At 33.1% G+C, this 14,227-nt stretch overlaps 1 protein-coding gene across 1 annotated transcript in view; it reads right to left on the reverse strand.

The window, feature by feature from the left end:
* Window positions 1-13,924, reverse strand: part of LOC126885567 (protein O-mannosyl-transferase TMTC1-like) — a 229,139-nt gene extending 215,215 nt beyond the window's left edge. The window contains exons 1-2 of the mRNA XM_050652155.1: window positions 13,899-13,924; window positions 13,034-13,793 (exon numbers count right to left, since the gene is read on the reverse strand). Coding sequence (XP_050508112.1) covers window positions 13,034-13,793; window positions 13,899-13,924 — 786 coding nt within the window. The remainder of the gene's footprint in view (window positions 1-13,033; window positions 13,794-13,898) is intronic.
* Window positions 13,925-14,227: the final 303 nt, after the last annotated feature.

Genomic DNA, 14,227 nt, shown 5'->3' on the forward strand with positions numbered 1-14,227 from the left:
TGGGAATAAAATTATCGCGTTTTTTTTTTAAATCAATCAATATCTATCGAATTTTAAACGATTTGCGGAAAAATAGTATGTTTACCTCGTAGGAAAAGCCACATTCCTGGACTCTGTGTTGCTAAGTCTCGGCTTGCGCCTCGACTTAGCAATCTTCACAGTCGTCCAGGAATGTTAAGCTTTTCCTACCCGGTAAACAATGTACTATTTTTTAAGTTATTCATGAAAAACGGTTATAAAACGTGAGTTTTTTCAATAAAAAATGCCTAGTTTCAATCGCAAACAACTTGGAAAGTGTCAATTTTGCAGAAAAAAATGTGTAGAACAAAATTTACTCAAAATTGGTCACTCTATCGGTTTCATCCCCTAGGTGGGGTTGTTTTCACCCCCAGGGCAAAAACGCAGTTCGGCATAGGGTAGATTTTGAAGAAGAGTGTCAACAGAGCTTAAACCCAAATTTTCATTAAAATCGGTGTTGATTCTCACAATTCCACGATTTTACAGTTTTTTACCGCTAATGAGTTGTCTAGAAGTTTATCATCAATTCTACAGTCTCGGTTTAATATTCTCATTATTTTTTTGCTTAACACAAAAATATAGTCCCTGTCATTTCTAACTATCGAATGTGAAAAGTGGTAATTTTCAGGAGAGCGAAATAACTCTTTTTTAGCTAAATCAGCGCATTGACAAATGGGAAAATTTTTATACATTTTGTATGTAATGTATATTCCTTGTTAGGTTGATAACAAATTTGTACTGCTTATTATTTTTTTTCCAAAAAATCACATTAGTTACTTTGCTATTTATATTAATCAAAGATTTATTTCGGTCCGATAATTCAAAGTAGCAAATTTATAGTAGCGAAAAACTGTATAATCAAATAATGAAAATCCGTTAAGATGAAATCATAAACTGCCTCACAAGAATTTTTTGGAAGCGATACTGAAACAAAATTCGCACAAATTGTAAACACCAGCGTTTTATTCTTCTCAGCCTGTTTAGCATTTTCGACAGTTTACAGTTAATAATTGAATAACTGTTGAATAAATTACAACACAAACTAACGAATGTGACACATTCGACATTTAGCGTTGTACAAATATACCTTTAGTTATATTTATATAAAACAAAAGTATCGCATATAACCATTTTCGTCAGTTTGCATTCAACTACATAAATGAAAAAATGTTTATACTCGATGGTTTAAACAGCATATTTCCCGCGCTCCAAATCAAGCTACAGTGGAACCTCGATAAGTCGGATTAATCGGGACCCCGGCCGATCCGGGTTATTGAAAATCCGGGTTATCGGGACAATATGGTAAAAATTAATAAAATACGGTACTCTTACAGATAAACTTAATTATAATTGCCAAAAAAAATGAAATACGAGTACTTAGGTCCAGTACATCTAAATTACGTACAGTTGTATACATTATTGTTTATTTCTTCGTAAAAAAACTCAGTCAAAGTGAAAACATTTTTATTTTATCTGATGAAAATCGGTCCGGGTTAGCCGGACTTCCAGGTTATCAGAGGCCGACTTATCGGGGTTCCACTGTACGATAACCAGAATTTGCCACAAGATGTATCACGTACAATGCGAGGGCAAGGTATCGAATCTGATAAACCCGATTTTTCACATTCGATATTTGGGAATAGTAGGGACGAATGTCCCATCCATTCTACGCGAAGAGATTTTATGTATCTGAGTATATTTTCTTCATTTAATTCTTCTTGAATTTTGGCGTTTGTTTTTATTCATATTTCTCCCTCTCTTATTACATTGTGGCCCAGTAACGTTGTCATTATTTTCATTCAAATTTCAGGACATCTTTCTCCTTTTTGTTAGTTGTCGTTGTTTCCATCCCATAACTAAAGATAGGTTTTATTAAGGTCCCTTATAGATTTATCTTTGTTCTCCAACTGAGTCTTTCTTAGCAGATTTCTACATATTTATTCGATATGTTTTTTTGTCTTACAGAATTCTTTCCTCTGTTCTCTCTTTTTTTTTCCTATTGTTGCTCCCAAGTAGCTAAAAGTGGATACAGTTTTAAATATAATAGGTATGGTTCTGTGTTATTAGATATTTTTGAGTTGTGTCATCCTTCCCTACCGTCATTTGTATTTTTTTGTGCTAGTTTAGCTCTAGCCGTTTTGTCTTTGCTTCCTAATCTAATTTCTCAATTAAGGGGGCCAGACGTAAAAGGGTTTAAGTGCAGTTTTGATAGTTCTGAGATAATCAGCTTCAAAGTTGTTTGAGTTTTGTAAATTCTAGGAGTCATTAAACTAAAATATGTCTGTTGTACAATGTACTATAAAATGATAAAAATATAGGGGTATATTATTACTCTTACTATATGATTCCTTTTTTTCAAATATTAAAAAAATGTACTTGAATCGGTACATGGTGTTGATAAATGTTTCTGGTAAAACGGTTCAAGTGCAGATGTTAACTACATATTACTAATCATTTTTGTCCCAACTGTTATCCACAGTGTAGCTACAACTGACCAGTTGCATAATACTTAATTAGTCTTCAAAATTGCTCACAAATCTAATATTTATTTACTTGAAATCAATCCTGTATTAACATGTGTTTACACATTACAGAATACTAAATAGTTTTGTGGTAAAAATGGTTCAAGCGCACTTAAACCCGTTTATTACTATTGTTTTTATAGAATATTAAAAATAGTTTTGTGGTAAAACGGTTCAAGCGCACGGTTAAACCTGTTTACTACCAAAGCAAAATGCAATTGTTTTCACTGAACTAAATGTAATGGCGATAGATGGCGATTGTAGGACGAAATATGCTTAAATCGTTTTACCACTAAGTTCTAATGCCATTTAAGTATACGAGTCTGTACTTAGAATAAAATTTTAAAAAAGTTCACTTAAAACATTTCACCTCTAACCCCCTCAATTGCTCTTATATGTATCATCATCGTCTTTGCTATGATGACTAGATCATCTACATAATATGCTACTATTGCTTCCAATATCAGGTTAAACAGTGTCGGATAGATAAAGTCACTGTGTCTCACGCCCTTGTATACTTTAGTCTCCTAGAAATTGTTCTGTTGAAACTGATCTGTTCTGTGTTGACCATATATCTTAATTATTATAAGACTCCGAGATGCTGTAGCACTTCCATCATTTTCGTCCGATTAATTGTATCAAAAGACCTTTTGAAATCTATGAATATTACCTGCATTTATCTGTTGTATTCTCAAATTTTGACAGAAACAAAATTCCATACTTCTGGAGCATGTCATACAAATCTAGAAACAACAAAAAAACGTGTTGGGAGCAGTGATAATGCTGAAGTGGTTAATAGTAAGCTAATTTGTCATAAAAGCTTAATTAATGCAATAAAAGTCTAATCTAACCTTAAAATTTTTCTGAGAATGTAGGACACAACACATGCCCACCTGTAATAATGGAAAATGAACGAATACCAACAGTAACAGATGCTAAATACCGTGGCCTCCATCTTGACCAACGTTTTATTTGGAAGAAACATATCCAGACCAAAAGAAGACAACTAGACTTGAAATTCCGGCAAATTTATTGGCTCCTTGGACGCAGATCAAAACTCAACATCCAAAACAAAATTCTTCTGTACAAAGCAATACTCAAACCTGTTTGGTACTACGGACTACACCTCTCATTTTTTTCTTGGTCTGTCAATACTTCTCCGTCGATTTCGTGACTTATCTCAGGCTGTCCGTAATTTCATATCCTCTGTCATTCTACTAATGTGTTCGTTTTACTCCTGTTTCCGTTTTGTCACCCATTCATTAATGTCTTCTACATTGCATGATCTTCTTATGTTTTTGCTTCTCTCCCTACCCAACAGACTTTTCCCTGATATTCGTCGAAGTATTTTCATCTCTGTTATTTCTAGTAGTCGACTCGTTTTAGATGTGTCAGGTTTTGCCTTCGCTGTATATGTCAATAGAGATCTACTTCTTTATAGATTCTTGCTTTTGTGTCTTGTTTTAGGTGTTTGTTCTTCCAGATTGTGTCATTCAGAGATTCCGCCGCTTTACTTGCTTTTAAGCTTTGTGGTCGTACTTGTTTTTTAACATCTCCATAACTGGTTATATCTATTCCCAGATATCTAAACCTTGCTTCCTGCTTTATAGTTTTCCCATCAATTTCGATTTTGCGTCGTAGATTTATTTAGACGTATTTAGATGTTGTCATATATTATATTTAATCTCCAATATTATGACAGACGTGAGTTACGTCAGTAATTCTAGCCAATGAAATGCCCGCTGTAATAGGATTGGCATGTCAAAAAAATCCGATTATCTATATACATATATTTTTTTTAAATTTCAAATATGGCAATAAGAAAAAAATTACGTGAATTTCTTATTGTTTGACTTTTCCTATAATGTACACTTGTACACGCCTTAATTGTATAAACGCATACCATTTGTTTTCTAAATGCTCAGATCGTAATCGTCTCTTACATCGATTAATCTACGGTATGTACAATTTCTTCATTTAGTCATTAATATTAATTAATAGATTCCAGATTGCTTTATCCAGCGCAAATAAATTACCTCGTTATAATATTTTAAATTACGGCTATGTTATTTACAAAAACGAACTAAAAATAGAGTAGGAATTTGAATTTATAATTATTACACTCATATGCACTCTGTTAGCCAGGCGGAAAATGTAAATTTTGATTAAAGAAAATATATTTGCCCGTCTGCTATATTCGTTAATCCTTTACCCGATCCAATTTGCGCCTCTTTGGTTCATTACACTCAGTAGATATTTATTCAGATACTGAATATAAATTAAAACTTCGCTCCTCAGTGAATAAACTACTTTATATGAAACTGGATAGATAACTTCACTTTTTTAAAAACTGCGGAAAAAATGTTACTCTTTTTGTTGGTATTGTACGATGTCTTTTTAAGCGGGAAAAACCTGTATTTTTATATTCCGTCCTCTTTGACTCTATGCATGTGTTTTTCGTTGAAAGTATGCCTAAGTTTTAATGCAATATTTAACACCGGAGTGATTCCCACAGATTGCTCAAATCCATCTTTGTCGCAATACCTAAAAAACACAATTCGAGAAAAAGCTCAGAATATCGATTCATTCGCCGAATGAGCCACACTATTAAGACAGAATTAGACGGGAATATGAGGAAGATCTCGAAGATACCCAATTTGGTTTTAGAAGTGCTGTGGGAACCAGGGAGGCACTTTTTGCGCTAAACATCCTATTACAAAAATGCCGTGAAAAGAAAAGATGTATTTGCATGCTTCGTGTACTTCTAAAAGGCAACCGGTAAAGTAAATCGTGTAAAATTTATGCAGATACTGAATAGTACGGTGGAACGAAAGAGATAAAAAAAAATAAAGGAAAGTAAAAATTCTTGTGACTATCGTTTAAAAGTTGTGTCAGGTGATGAAAACAATCGGTGCGAGAGCATTTTGAAAGAAAAAGAAATCGTGAGGTTCCATATCGGATTTGAAAAAACAAAACACAAAAAAAAAAAAGAATGTGTGTGTACTTTGTACGCACGTAAGAAGTTATACTTTATAATATAATTTCAACGAAATAAATATACCTACTTAACAGTTACAATACAAAAAATTAACAATAATTACCAAAAATGAACCAAAACTTAACAATGCCAAATATTAAAAAAAAAGAAAAAAATATGAATCGTCCGGGATTTGAACCCGCAATCTCGCGATTTTTTGATCTCTGGTCCAATGCTCTACCAACAAGGCCATCAAGCCGCATGCTACTTACCTTTCAGATATACATAATTATACATCACGGTGACAAGTGAAATATAAAAATAGATATTTTATTATTTTACGCCCAAGGAAGACAAATCCCAAGACACAAAATTATAATAAAAAAAAAACCTTTTAAACCACCTTTTTGAAATTGCACTAGTTGTATTATTAATATTAATGTTAATAAATGAAATATAAATATTTTGACGTTTCACAATTTGACAATTAACTTTTAAATTGTGCCTTAAAAATTTTAAAGCAATAGTGATTTAAAGTAGCATTTTCAACGCTCCTATGGAGTCCTAAAAATTGCATGTTTAACACGTTTGTAGAAAAATATATTTAAAAACACTAATATATTCTTTCCAAACCTTTTCTGGACTGATACATACATAAATTAAAACATTTGGAAGTATAACTTCAAAAATATAATATGAAAAATATTTAAAAAGGCAGTATAACTATTAACTAACCTTTGTTGTTTCTCTTCCCACAAATTTTAAAACGCAACAACCATACATAACCAAACCGTCAACCGTCCAAACCACAGCTCCGCTACAACTGACATATTGGATAATTTTTGACATGTCATTTGAACATCCAATCAGAACAAAGTTATAATGCGCATGCGCCGGTATCGTAGGTTTTAACATATAAAAATTCACCCTCATATCGCGCGTAAAGAAGTATAACTTCAAAAATATTTTTGTCGAAAAAATCGATATAGCTGTTATCAAAAGTCGTCTTTAGGATTGAAAAGCATCTTATTTAAACTCATTTTGAAATTAAGCGATGTTTGCAGGTTCCATAATATCATTGAAGCTTGATGTAGTATGAAGTACCTGTTCCAAACGACGCTACTATATCAAATTATTCAAAGTTTAACGTCAAGTAAACCACAGGATATTGCAGCATCTGCTGCAATAAGGAAGAAAATGGAAATAACCATGAAGGCAAAGGCAAGTTCTCAAAAATATAATACTGAAGAAATTGTCCTTAAAGAATCTACCGTTAATTCCTCTAATCGTTTCATAAGTAGCAGCTTGTCTGACTCAAATTCTTCTGATGCAGATGATCATGAAGAAGAATTCGTTACTACTTTGTCAATAATTTTACAGTCCAACCATCTACGTCACAAATGCTGATTTGTTTGCCAAGTTTAGCTTCGGCGTGCGACAGAAAAGGTATCTCCGATGGTTCTGCTGCAATTATAGCATCAGCGGTCTTAAAAGATATGGTAAGTTATAATAGTGACTGATAAATAGAAAGTAATCGATAGGATGAAAATAAGGCAACAGCGTGCATCTCATAGACGTTATCTCCAAAAGCGGAAGGAAGGACTGTCAATCAGAAGTATATTTTTTGATGGCCATAAAGACAAGACTGTCTTGCAACAAAAAAAGGTAATAAGTTTTATCGAAAAGTAGTTACAGAATAATATGTAACAATTATTGAAGAACCAGGTTCTCGATATGTAGGAAACGCATTTCCTTTATCAGGATCGGCAGCAAACGTCGCGAGTAGCATAAAGACATTTATCCTGAAAAATAATATTGATATATCAAATTTAAGCGCAGTTGGATGCGACGGTATGGTAGTGAACACCAGCCCTCAAGTAGGCATTACAAGGAAACTGGAAGAATACTGCGGCACCTCAGTTCAATGGCTAGTATGCTTATTGCATTGCAATTAACTACCTCTACCTCATTTAATACAACAGTTAGATAAACGCAACAGAGAAGGCTGTCGTCGATTTCGGCGCAATAGAAAACAACCTACTAATATTATTAGAAACAGACCTTAGTACAAATCAGAAGTACTTGTACCAAATAAGTCAAGCAGTTGCTGCGGGAAAATGTCGTAATGATTTGAGCCTTAAAAAACCTGGGAAAATATCACACGCAAGGTGGCTGACAGTTGCTAATCGATTGCTTCGATCATATGTTGCAACTGAATGTCCCAGCCCTCAATTAATTATGTTAGTAAGTTTCATACAAAAAATGTATGCACCAGTTTGGTTTTATATAAAACTGTTTCCTAGCTGGAATAGAAAACGCTTATTTTGCCCATCCCGTAAATTTATTACATACTCAGTATGATGAAAGATGAACAAAAACATATACGGGACCTAGGACCACGCAGAGTGCTGAAAGCTAGAGAAAGTCAGAAAGAAAAAAAGATCCGAAGATTCAAAACACCACCATTAAATTTCAGTGCTGCAGATTATATTGACTAAATTTCTATTTCTGAATGCAGTGTTACGGCTCCTCCTTTGCTAAAACATATTTCCAATCAAGAGGTAAGGGATATAATTGATTCTGGGAATCACAACAATATAGAAGTCTTAAACTGCCCTTATCATACCCAATCACTGGAAAGAACTGTTAAGTTAGTAAGTAAAGCATCAGCTGCTGATTGTAGACCAGAAGACTTTATTCTTTCAAGGTTGCAGTCTAGAAATATTATGCCGTTTTTAGCACAAAATCAGACTACCATTTCAAAGATTTCAATTTAATATGAAACCTGAAGGTAGGGTCCAATACAAAAAAGATTTCTTACAGTTTTATTCTACATCAAAACGCAACTTTTTCGCACTAGCCCCATAAAAAAGTGACTTCGAATTTTTCGTTCCACCCTACTGAATAGTAAAAGAAGAGATAACAAGTATATTCGTGTTATTAAAAATTTGTACTGGAATCAAACTGCTATCGTAAAAATTGGAGATAAGTACACAGATGAAATCTCCATAAAACGAGGAGTCAGACAAGGTTGCATTTTGTCACCAACATTGTTCAATGTTTACTCGGACGTTATTTAAAAAGGCTCTGGAGACACTACTTAATTAATGTGATTAGATACGCAGACGATACAGTAATTCTGTCAGATAATATTGAAGGCCTCCAAATTCTGTTTGACCGTATTCACGAGGTAGGAGAGGATATGAGCAATAAAATAAATTCAAACAAAACCAAATTTTTAGTTTTCAGTCGCGATCCACATCCAGGTGCAGAGATTGCAATAATCGTCTCAGTTTAGAACTACGACAGAGAATGGTTAAGTGATACGTTTGATTTGTATTTTTGTTTGGTACAGAATTGTGGACGCTAAAAGTATCGATCATGAACAGATCTGAAGCATTGGAATTGTAAATTCATATACGGATGCTGAAGTGACATTGGACAGCAAGAAAAACTAATGAAGAAGTACTAAGGAGGGCCAATAAAGACACAGAACTGCTAAAAACTGTTAAACACAGGAAAATGTCTTATCTTGGACAAATACTGAGGGGAAATCGATATAAAATAGTACAACTGATGCTTAAAGGCCAAATAGAGGATGGTAGAAGTGTACGAAGAAAACAAGTTTCTTGGAAAAACATCCGTGAAAGGACTCAGATATCGAATGCAGGACAATTCGACACACCAATCGAACAAGGTTGTAACTCAAGTTGGATCTATTTACAGATTTCAACACAGAAGAATTCAGCAAAAAATTGCTCACACATCAATATAAATAACAGAGTCTAATTCTCAATAGTTTGGCTAATAATCCATTGAAAAAAGTTGTATTTTAACATACGTGTGCCATTTTAGCGTGAAAAAGGTAGCAACACTGGATACTTCCTATGTTAAATATTTACTTTCTTTATACTTGACGAGTAACAAGGTTTTTAAATAAGTTACAACTTTGTTGCACGTATGTTTAATTTATAAATAATCAAACATATGGTGCATCTCATAAGTCAATTTATCTAAGTGAAAACAAAAAAGGATTTACGGAGTTTTTTCCTTTTTGATAGTTGCAGTGGACAAAATAAATACTTATAGAATAGATTTTGCTACGTACTTCTATGTAGTGAAGAAGTTTAATATTAACATTACACATGTATTTTTTGAAACAGCACATTCACAAAACGAGGGTGATTCAATGCATGCCCCTATAGAAAAATGGATCCACGATACGATGTGCCAAAGCATCAGGCAAGCCTTTACCCTTAAACGCCCAAGGGTGGGTAAAATATGTTCACCTAATGCGTATTCCCTTGTAACATATTTATTACGTGTTTAAAAAATTTTCAAAAATTATTTATTGTTAAAAAGACTTTATCGAATGTTAATTTGATTCTGCCGATATTTTTGAAAATAAAAGTAATACCTTGAGTTAAATATGGGTGGGCACAAAAAGTATACCCTTGGTAGAACTTGCTACTAAAGGTTTCTATATTATTTCTCGTTGGTAGCAACATAATCCATATAATTATCGACGTATAATTATATAATCGACATAATTATCCGCCAATGAGGAGGCTGAAAGGAAGAATGTGGAGAAAATGGACAAATCTGAATTACTGGCTTTTACTGGTATATTAATTTTGATGTACATTGTAATTTTGTTGTAAGGTTTGTAAATTGTTTATATTAATATTTTAGAAGGTGATGTGTTTATTAAGCAAAAGATTCTTAAGTTTAATAAATTTACAACATCTCTCAATAAATATATTAACTATTTTCGAGGTGGACATTTTTTACCCACCCTTGGGCATACATGGAACCTAAAAAAGGTTAGGCGTTTAAGGGTTAATCCGTAACTGAATTAAATCAAAAGGAAATTCTAAATTTTAACCTATTTAAGGACACACCTGTTAATTTTGAGGTAGATATTAAGAGTAAAAGAGTAAAGTAATAGAGTAAAATGGTCTAAAATTAAATATTTACAGATACGCACTAAGAATGCGAAAAATTTGTGATATTTTATACCATGTTTTTTTTTTCATAATGATACAATATTATTGTTATTGTAAAATTTATAATCTCCAATTAAAATTGAGAAATTTGTGAGTTGATATTTTGTTTAAATATACCATAAAAACTAATTTTCTGCTAGCTATATTGCAAATAACTCAAAACATACAATTTCTTAATAGTAAAACAGGAAAAATAATTAACAAGGAGAGTGTAAAATGGTTGTTAGGCGAATTAAACCCTTTTTCTACAAATACTCATGTTTAATCTCAAGGTTGTATCTTAACCAAACTCAAGATTTTCAATATTTAATAAAATTACAAAACATACATCTCACAGTAATCCCTTATTATGTTATAAATATCATATCACATTAGTGTAAAAGAGTCTAATCATTTCGCTACAAATTTTTAAAAATTCATGTTTTCGTTTTTGGCCTCTCCTGTAAAATCGACAAAAATGAGTTACAACCTTGTTCGATGGGGGTGTCGAATTATTCCATATTGCAGAAGATTGAGAAACCTTCGCAAGCGTGATCGCCAACGTCGGGTAATTCTGATATGGCACCACAAGAAGAAATGCCTAAAATATTTTTCCTTCTATTTTCCCATGCAAAATTAGGTGAATTAGTTTTTGATTTTCACAGTGTGCACAAACGTATTCTTCTATTAATCGCTTTGTCAAAAATTGCAGATCCACTTGCGATGACTACTTGATCATTCGCGAAATGAAGGGTATATAGGGTTGTGTCGTCGTTTAATGGTATACTCATTCCAGAGCATGGTCACCATTTCATCAATTCCTTATTCAGGAAGATTTTGAAGAGTGTTAGAGATAGACTGCATCCTGGTCTTAGACCGTTATTGACCATAAAATTCTCGGAGAACTTATTTACTTACTGATATATCATTTAACAAATGGGCTAAAACTCAATAAGGTCTACAGAATTATTTTTGTATTTGGCACATTTTAATCTTGCTGTTAAATACAAACAAAAGAAAAAAGTAATAGTATATGCCACGATTAAGTTAACTAAAAACAATATTTATAGCATAAAATAGCATAAATGTAAAATCAATTAAGTTTATTTCATTGAAATAAGAACAATGCAGTATAATAAGTATATTATAGTTGCTGTATTGTTGTACATTAGGAGCTTTTAAAACTATAAACTTTTCATAATAGATATTTGTTTTTTGTGCGACTAAAAATTCCACGATTATGAAAAAAAGTAATTCAAAAGCCGCCTGTTTGGCTCATTGCATCCAACTAGGCCGGAACAAATATTGCACCCATCAACGTATTAAAACAGTGTTGAAAATTGTGTTAAAAGTATAGTATTAATAAAAAGTAAAGTAGTCAGTTAAAAGAAACATGTTGAAAATACTCTGAAAGGAAGTATCCATAGTTCACAAGTGTGGTCTAGAAATAACAAAGTATTTAACTCCAAGAAACTACCACAAAATTTTTAATAAAATGTTAAATAATTAAAACATTGGACGCGTTTCGGCTCAACACGAGCCATCATCAGTAAAATACAGGAAACCAAAGAACTGACCCAACAAGAAAGAGGAAAAATCGATTAGGTTCGATTAACAGATTGCACGTACACAAACATTTTAATAAATCACGGTTTGTAACGATTTACATTATGTTTTTGATAAAAGGTGGTTCTTTCGTATAGAAGACATCAAAAGTAAGGTATTCATCGGGAGGAACCATCTTGCGAACCTAGAGGTTCGCAAGGTTCGCTTTGGTTCGCAAGATGGTTCCTCCCGATGAACACATGTCTGGATATCTTCCACGCCAAAGAACCATATTTTTATCAAAACAATGTAAATCGTTACAAAACGTAATTTTTTTAAATATTTGTGTACGTGCAATTTGTTAATGCAGTTCTTTGGTTTCTCTTGTATTTTACTCAAGATGACTCCTGTTGAGCCAAAACGCGTCCAATATTTTTAATATTTAAAACTTTAATAAAAATTTTGTGATACCGTCTTGAAGTTGAGTACTTTGTTGCGTTGAATATAAATATTGACGTAATAACTACTATTTAAATAATAATATACATAATGAATTCTATAAAAGAAATTGGTTTAGCAATGGGCTCTCCTCTATTTCCATTATTGGCTAATATATTTATATACGATTTCTAAACTAATACCATTTCTAAACAAAATTTAAAACTCACAGCGTGGTGGAGATGTAGATGATGTGTTCACAATATGGCTTCATAGATCAGAATTGTTGGACACATTCCTAAATATTATAAACGATCACGAATAGACAATAAAATTTACAATGGAAAAGGAATTTAACAACATCCTGCATTTCCTCTATGTTTTAGTCTCAAAGAAGGATACGGAATATGAGACCCAAGTGTATAGGAAACCAACACACACCAACAGATATCTATTGAACGGAATCACTATATCCTATATGGTAGAGCCAGAATTATTTACATAATTAGTTATATTAGTCTTAACCATAAAATATTTAAAAATCTTACCTTGCTGCTAGGTATGCAGTACACCAAATCATATACAAAACAAATTCCCAGTACGGTTATTCCAGTCTCCTTACTCAACATAGCAGCGATGGCCAAAAGCAAACACAGCACCAAATAAATCCACAGTTTTAAATTATTCTTCCAACAACACGAACGGACATTATCCCGTTTCTTCATAACAACACTAACAGAAGAGAGTTCAGTATTTTCTAAATCTCTCAACTGTCTTTTAGGCCAGTTGCAGCTGGTTACACTTTTATGTAACGCGTATACAATCTTTTGATACTGCTTCGAATCTGACTTTATCACAGAACTTTTCTTGCAGAATCGGTGACAGTACTGTGTTTCTCTACATCTAACATGTGCAACGTAGGCCAGTAAAGATAAAAAATAAAAGTTGCAGGCTGCTAAATCCGCTCGACCTACTACTCCTGCCACAGCTTCGGTATGAATGGGATGAGTAGCAAATACCAGGCCTGTTACCATCGAGCCAACTGATGATTTCGCTTTTGGTAGAATGAGTCTGGCCACTCGGATGAGGAGAACCGTGGCCAGGCAATGCAGGAGCACGTTGACTAGGTGGTAGCCCCATGGCTGGAAACCTCCCAGAAGGTAGTTTAGACGGAACGTCAGCACGCACAGTGGGCGGTATGATCCATGAGAACCGCTGTCGCTGAGTGGAGTTCCCCAAAAGTCGTTTTCTAGAAGACGGACCCAGGGTGTTTTTGAGAGAAGGTCTGGGTTGCTCAAGATGGCACGTCTGAAACAAGAAATAAATTTATTAAAATCGGGAAAATAAATTCTGTTTTTCTTGTTAAATGTGGTTTGCACTATTTGACAAACTATTTTATAAATTGGAAAACACGTGAAAAAAAATAGTTCCAGAGACATATTGCACTGTTATTTTCTAACACCCTATTGGGTAATCAATATTTAGTACTCAATTCCATTTATGATATATTTTGCTTACTCTGATATCTAGTTGCTGTCAATCTATATACAGGGTGTTTCATTAATAATTGTCCATATAGTAACTGGAGAAACATTAGCACAAAATACGAAAATTTAACCTAAAACACTTACATAAAATGTGGTTTCTTACTGAGTTACAGGGTGTTTTATCTAAAATATTAAAAATTATTTTTGCTCATCATTTTAAAACTATCCGACATATCCTTTTCATACTTCGCAGAA

Source organism: Diabrotica virgifera, chromosome 5 (genome assembly GCF_917563875.1).
Source record: "Diabrotica virgifera virgifera chromosome 5, PGI_DIABVI_V3a".
NCBI lineage: Eukaryota > Metazoa > Arthropoda > Insecta > Coleoptera > Chrysomelidae > Diabrotica > Diabrotica virgifera.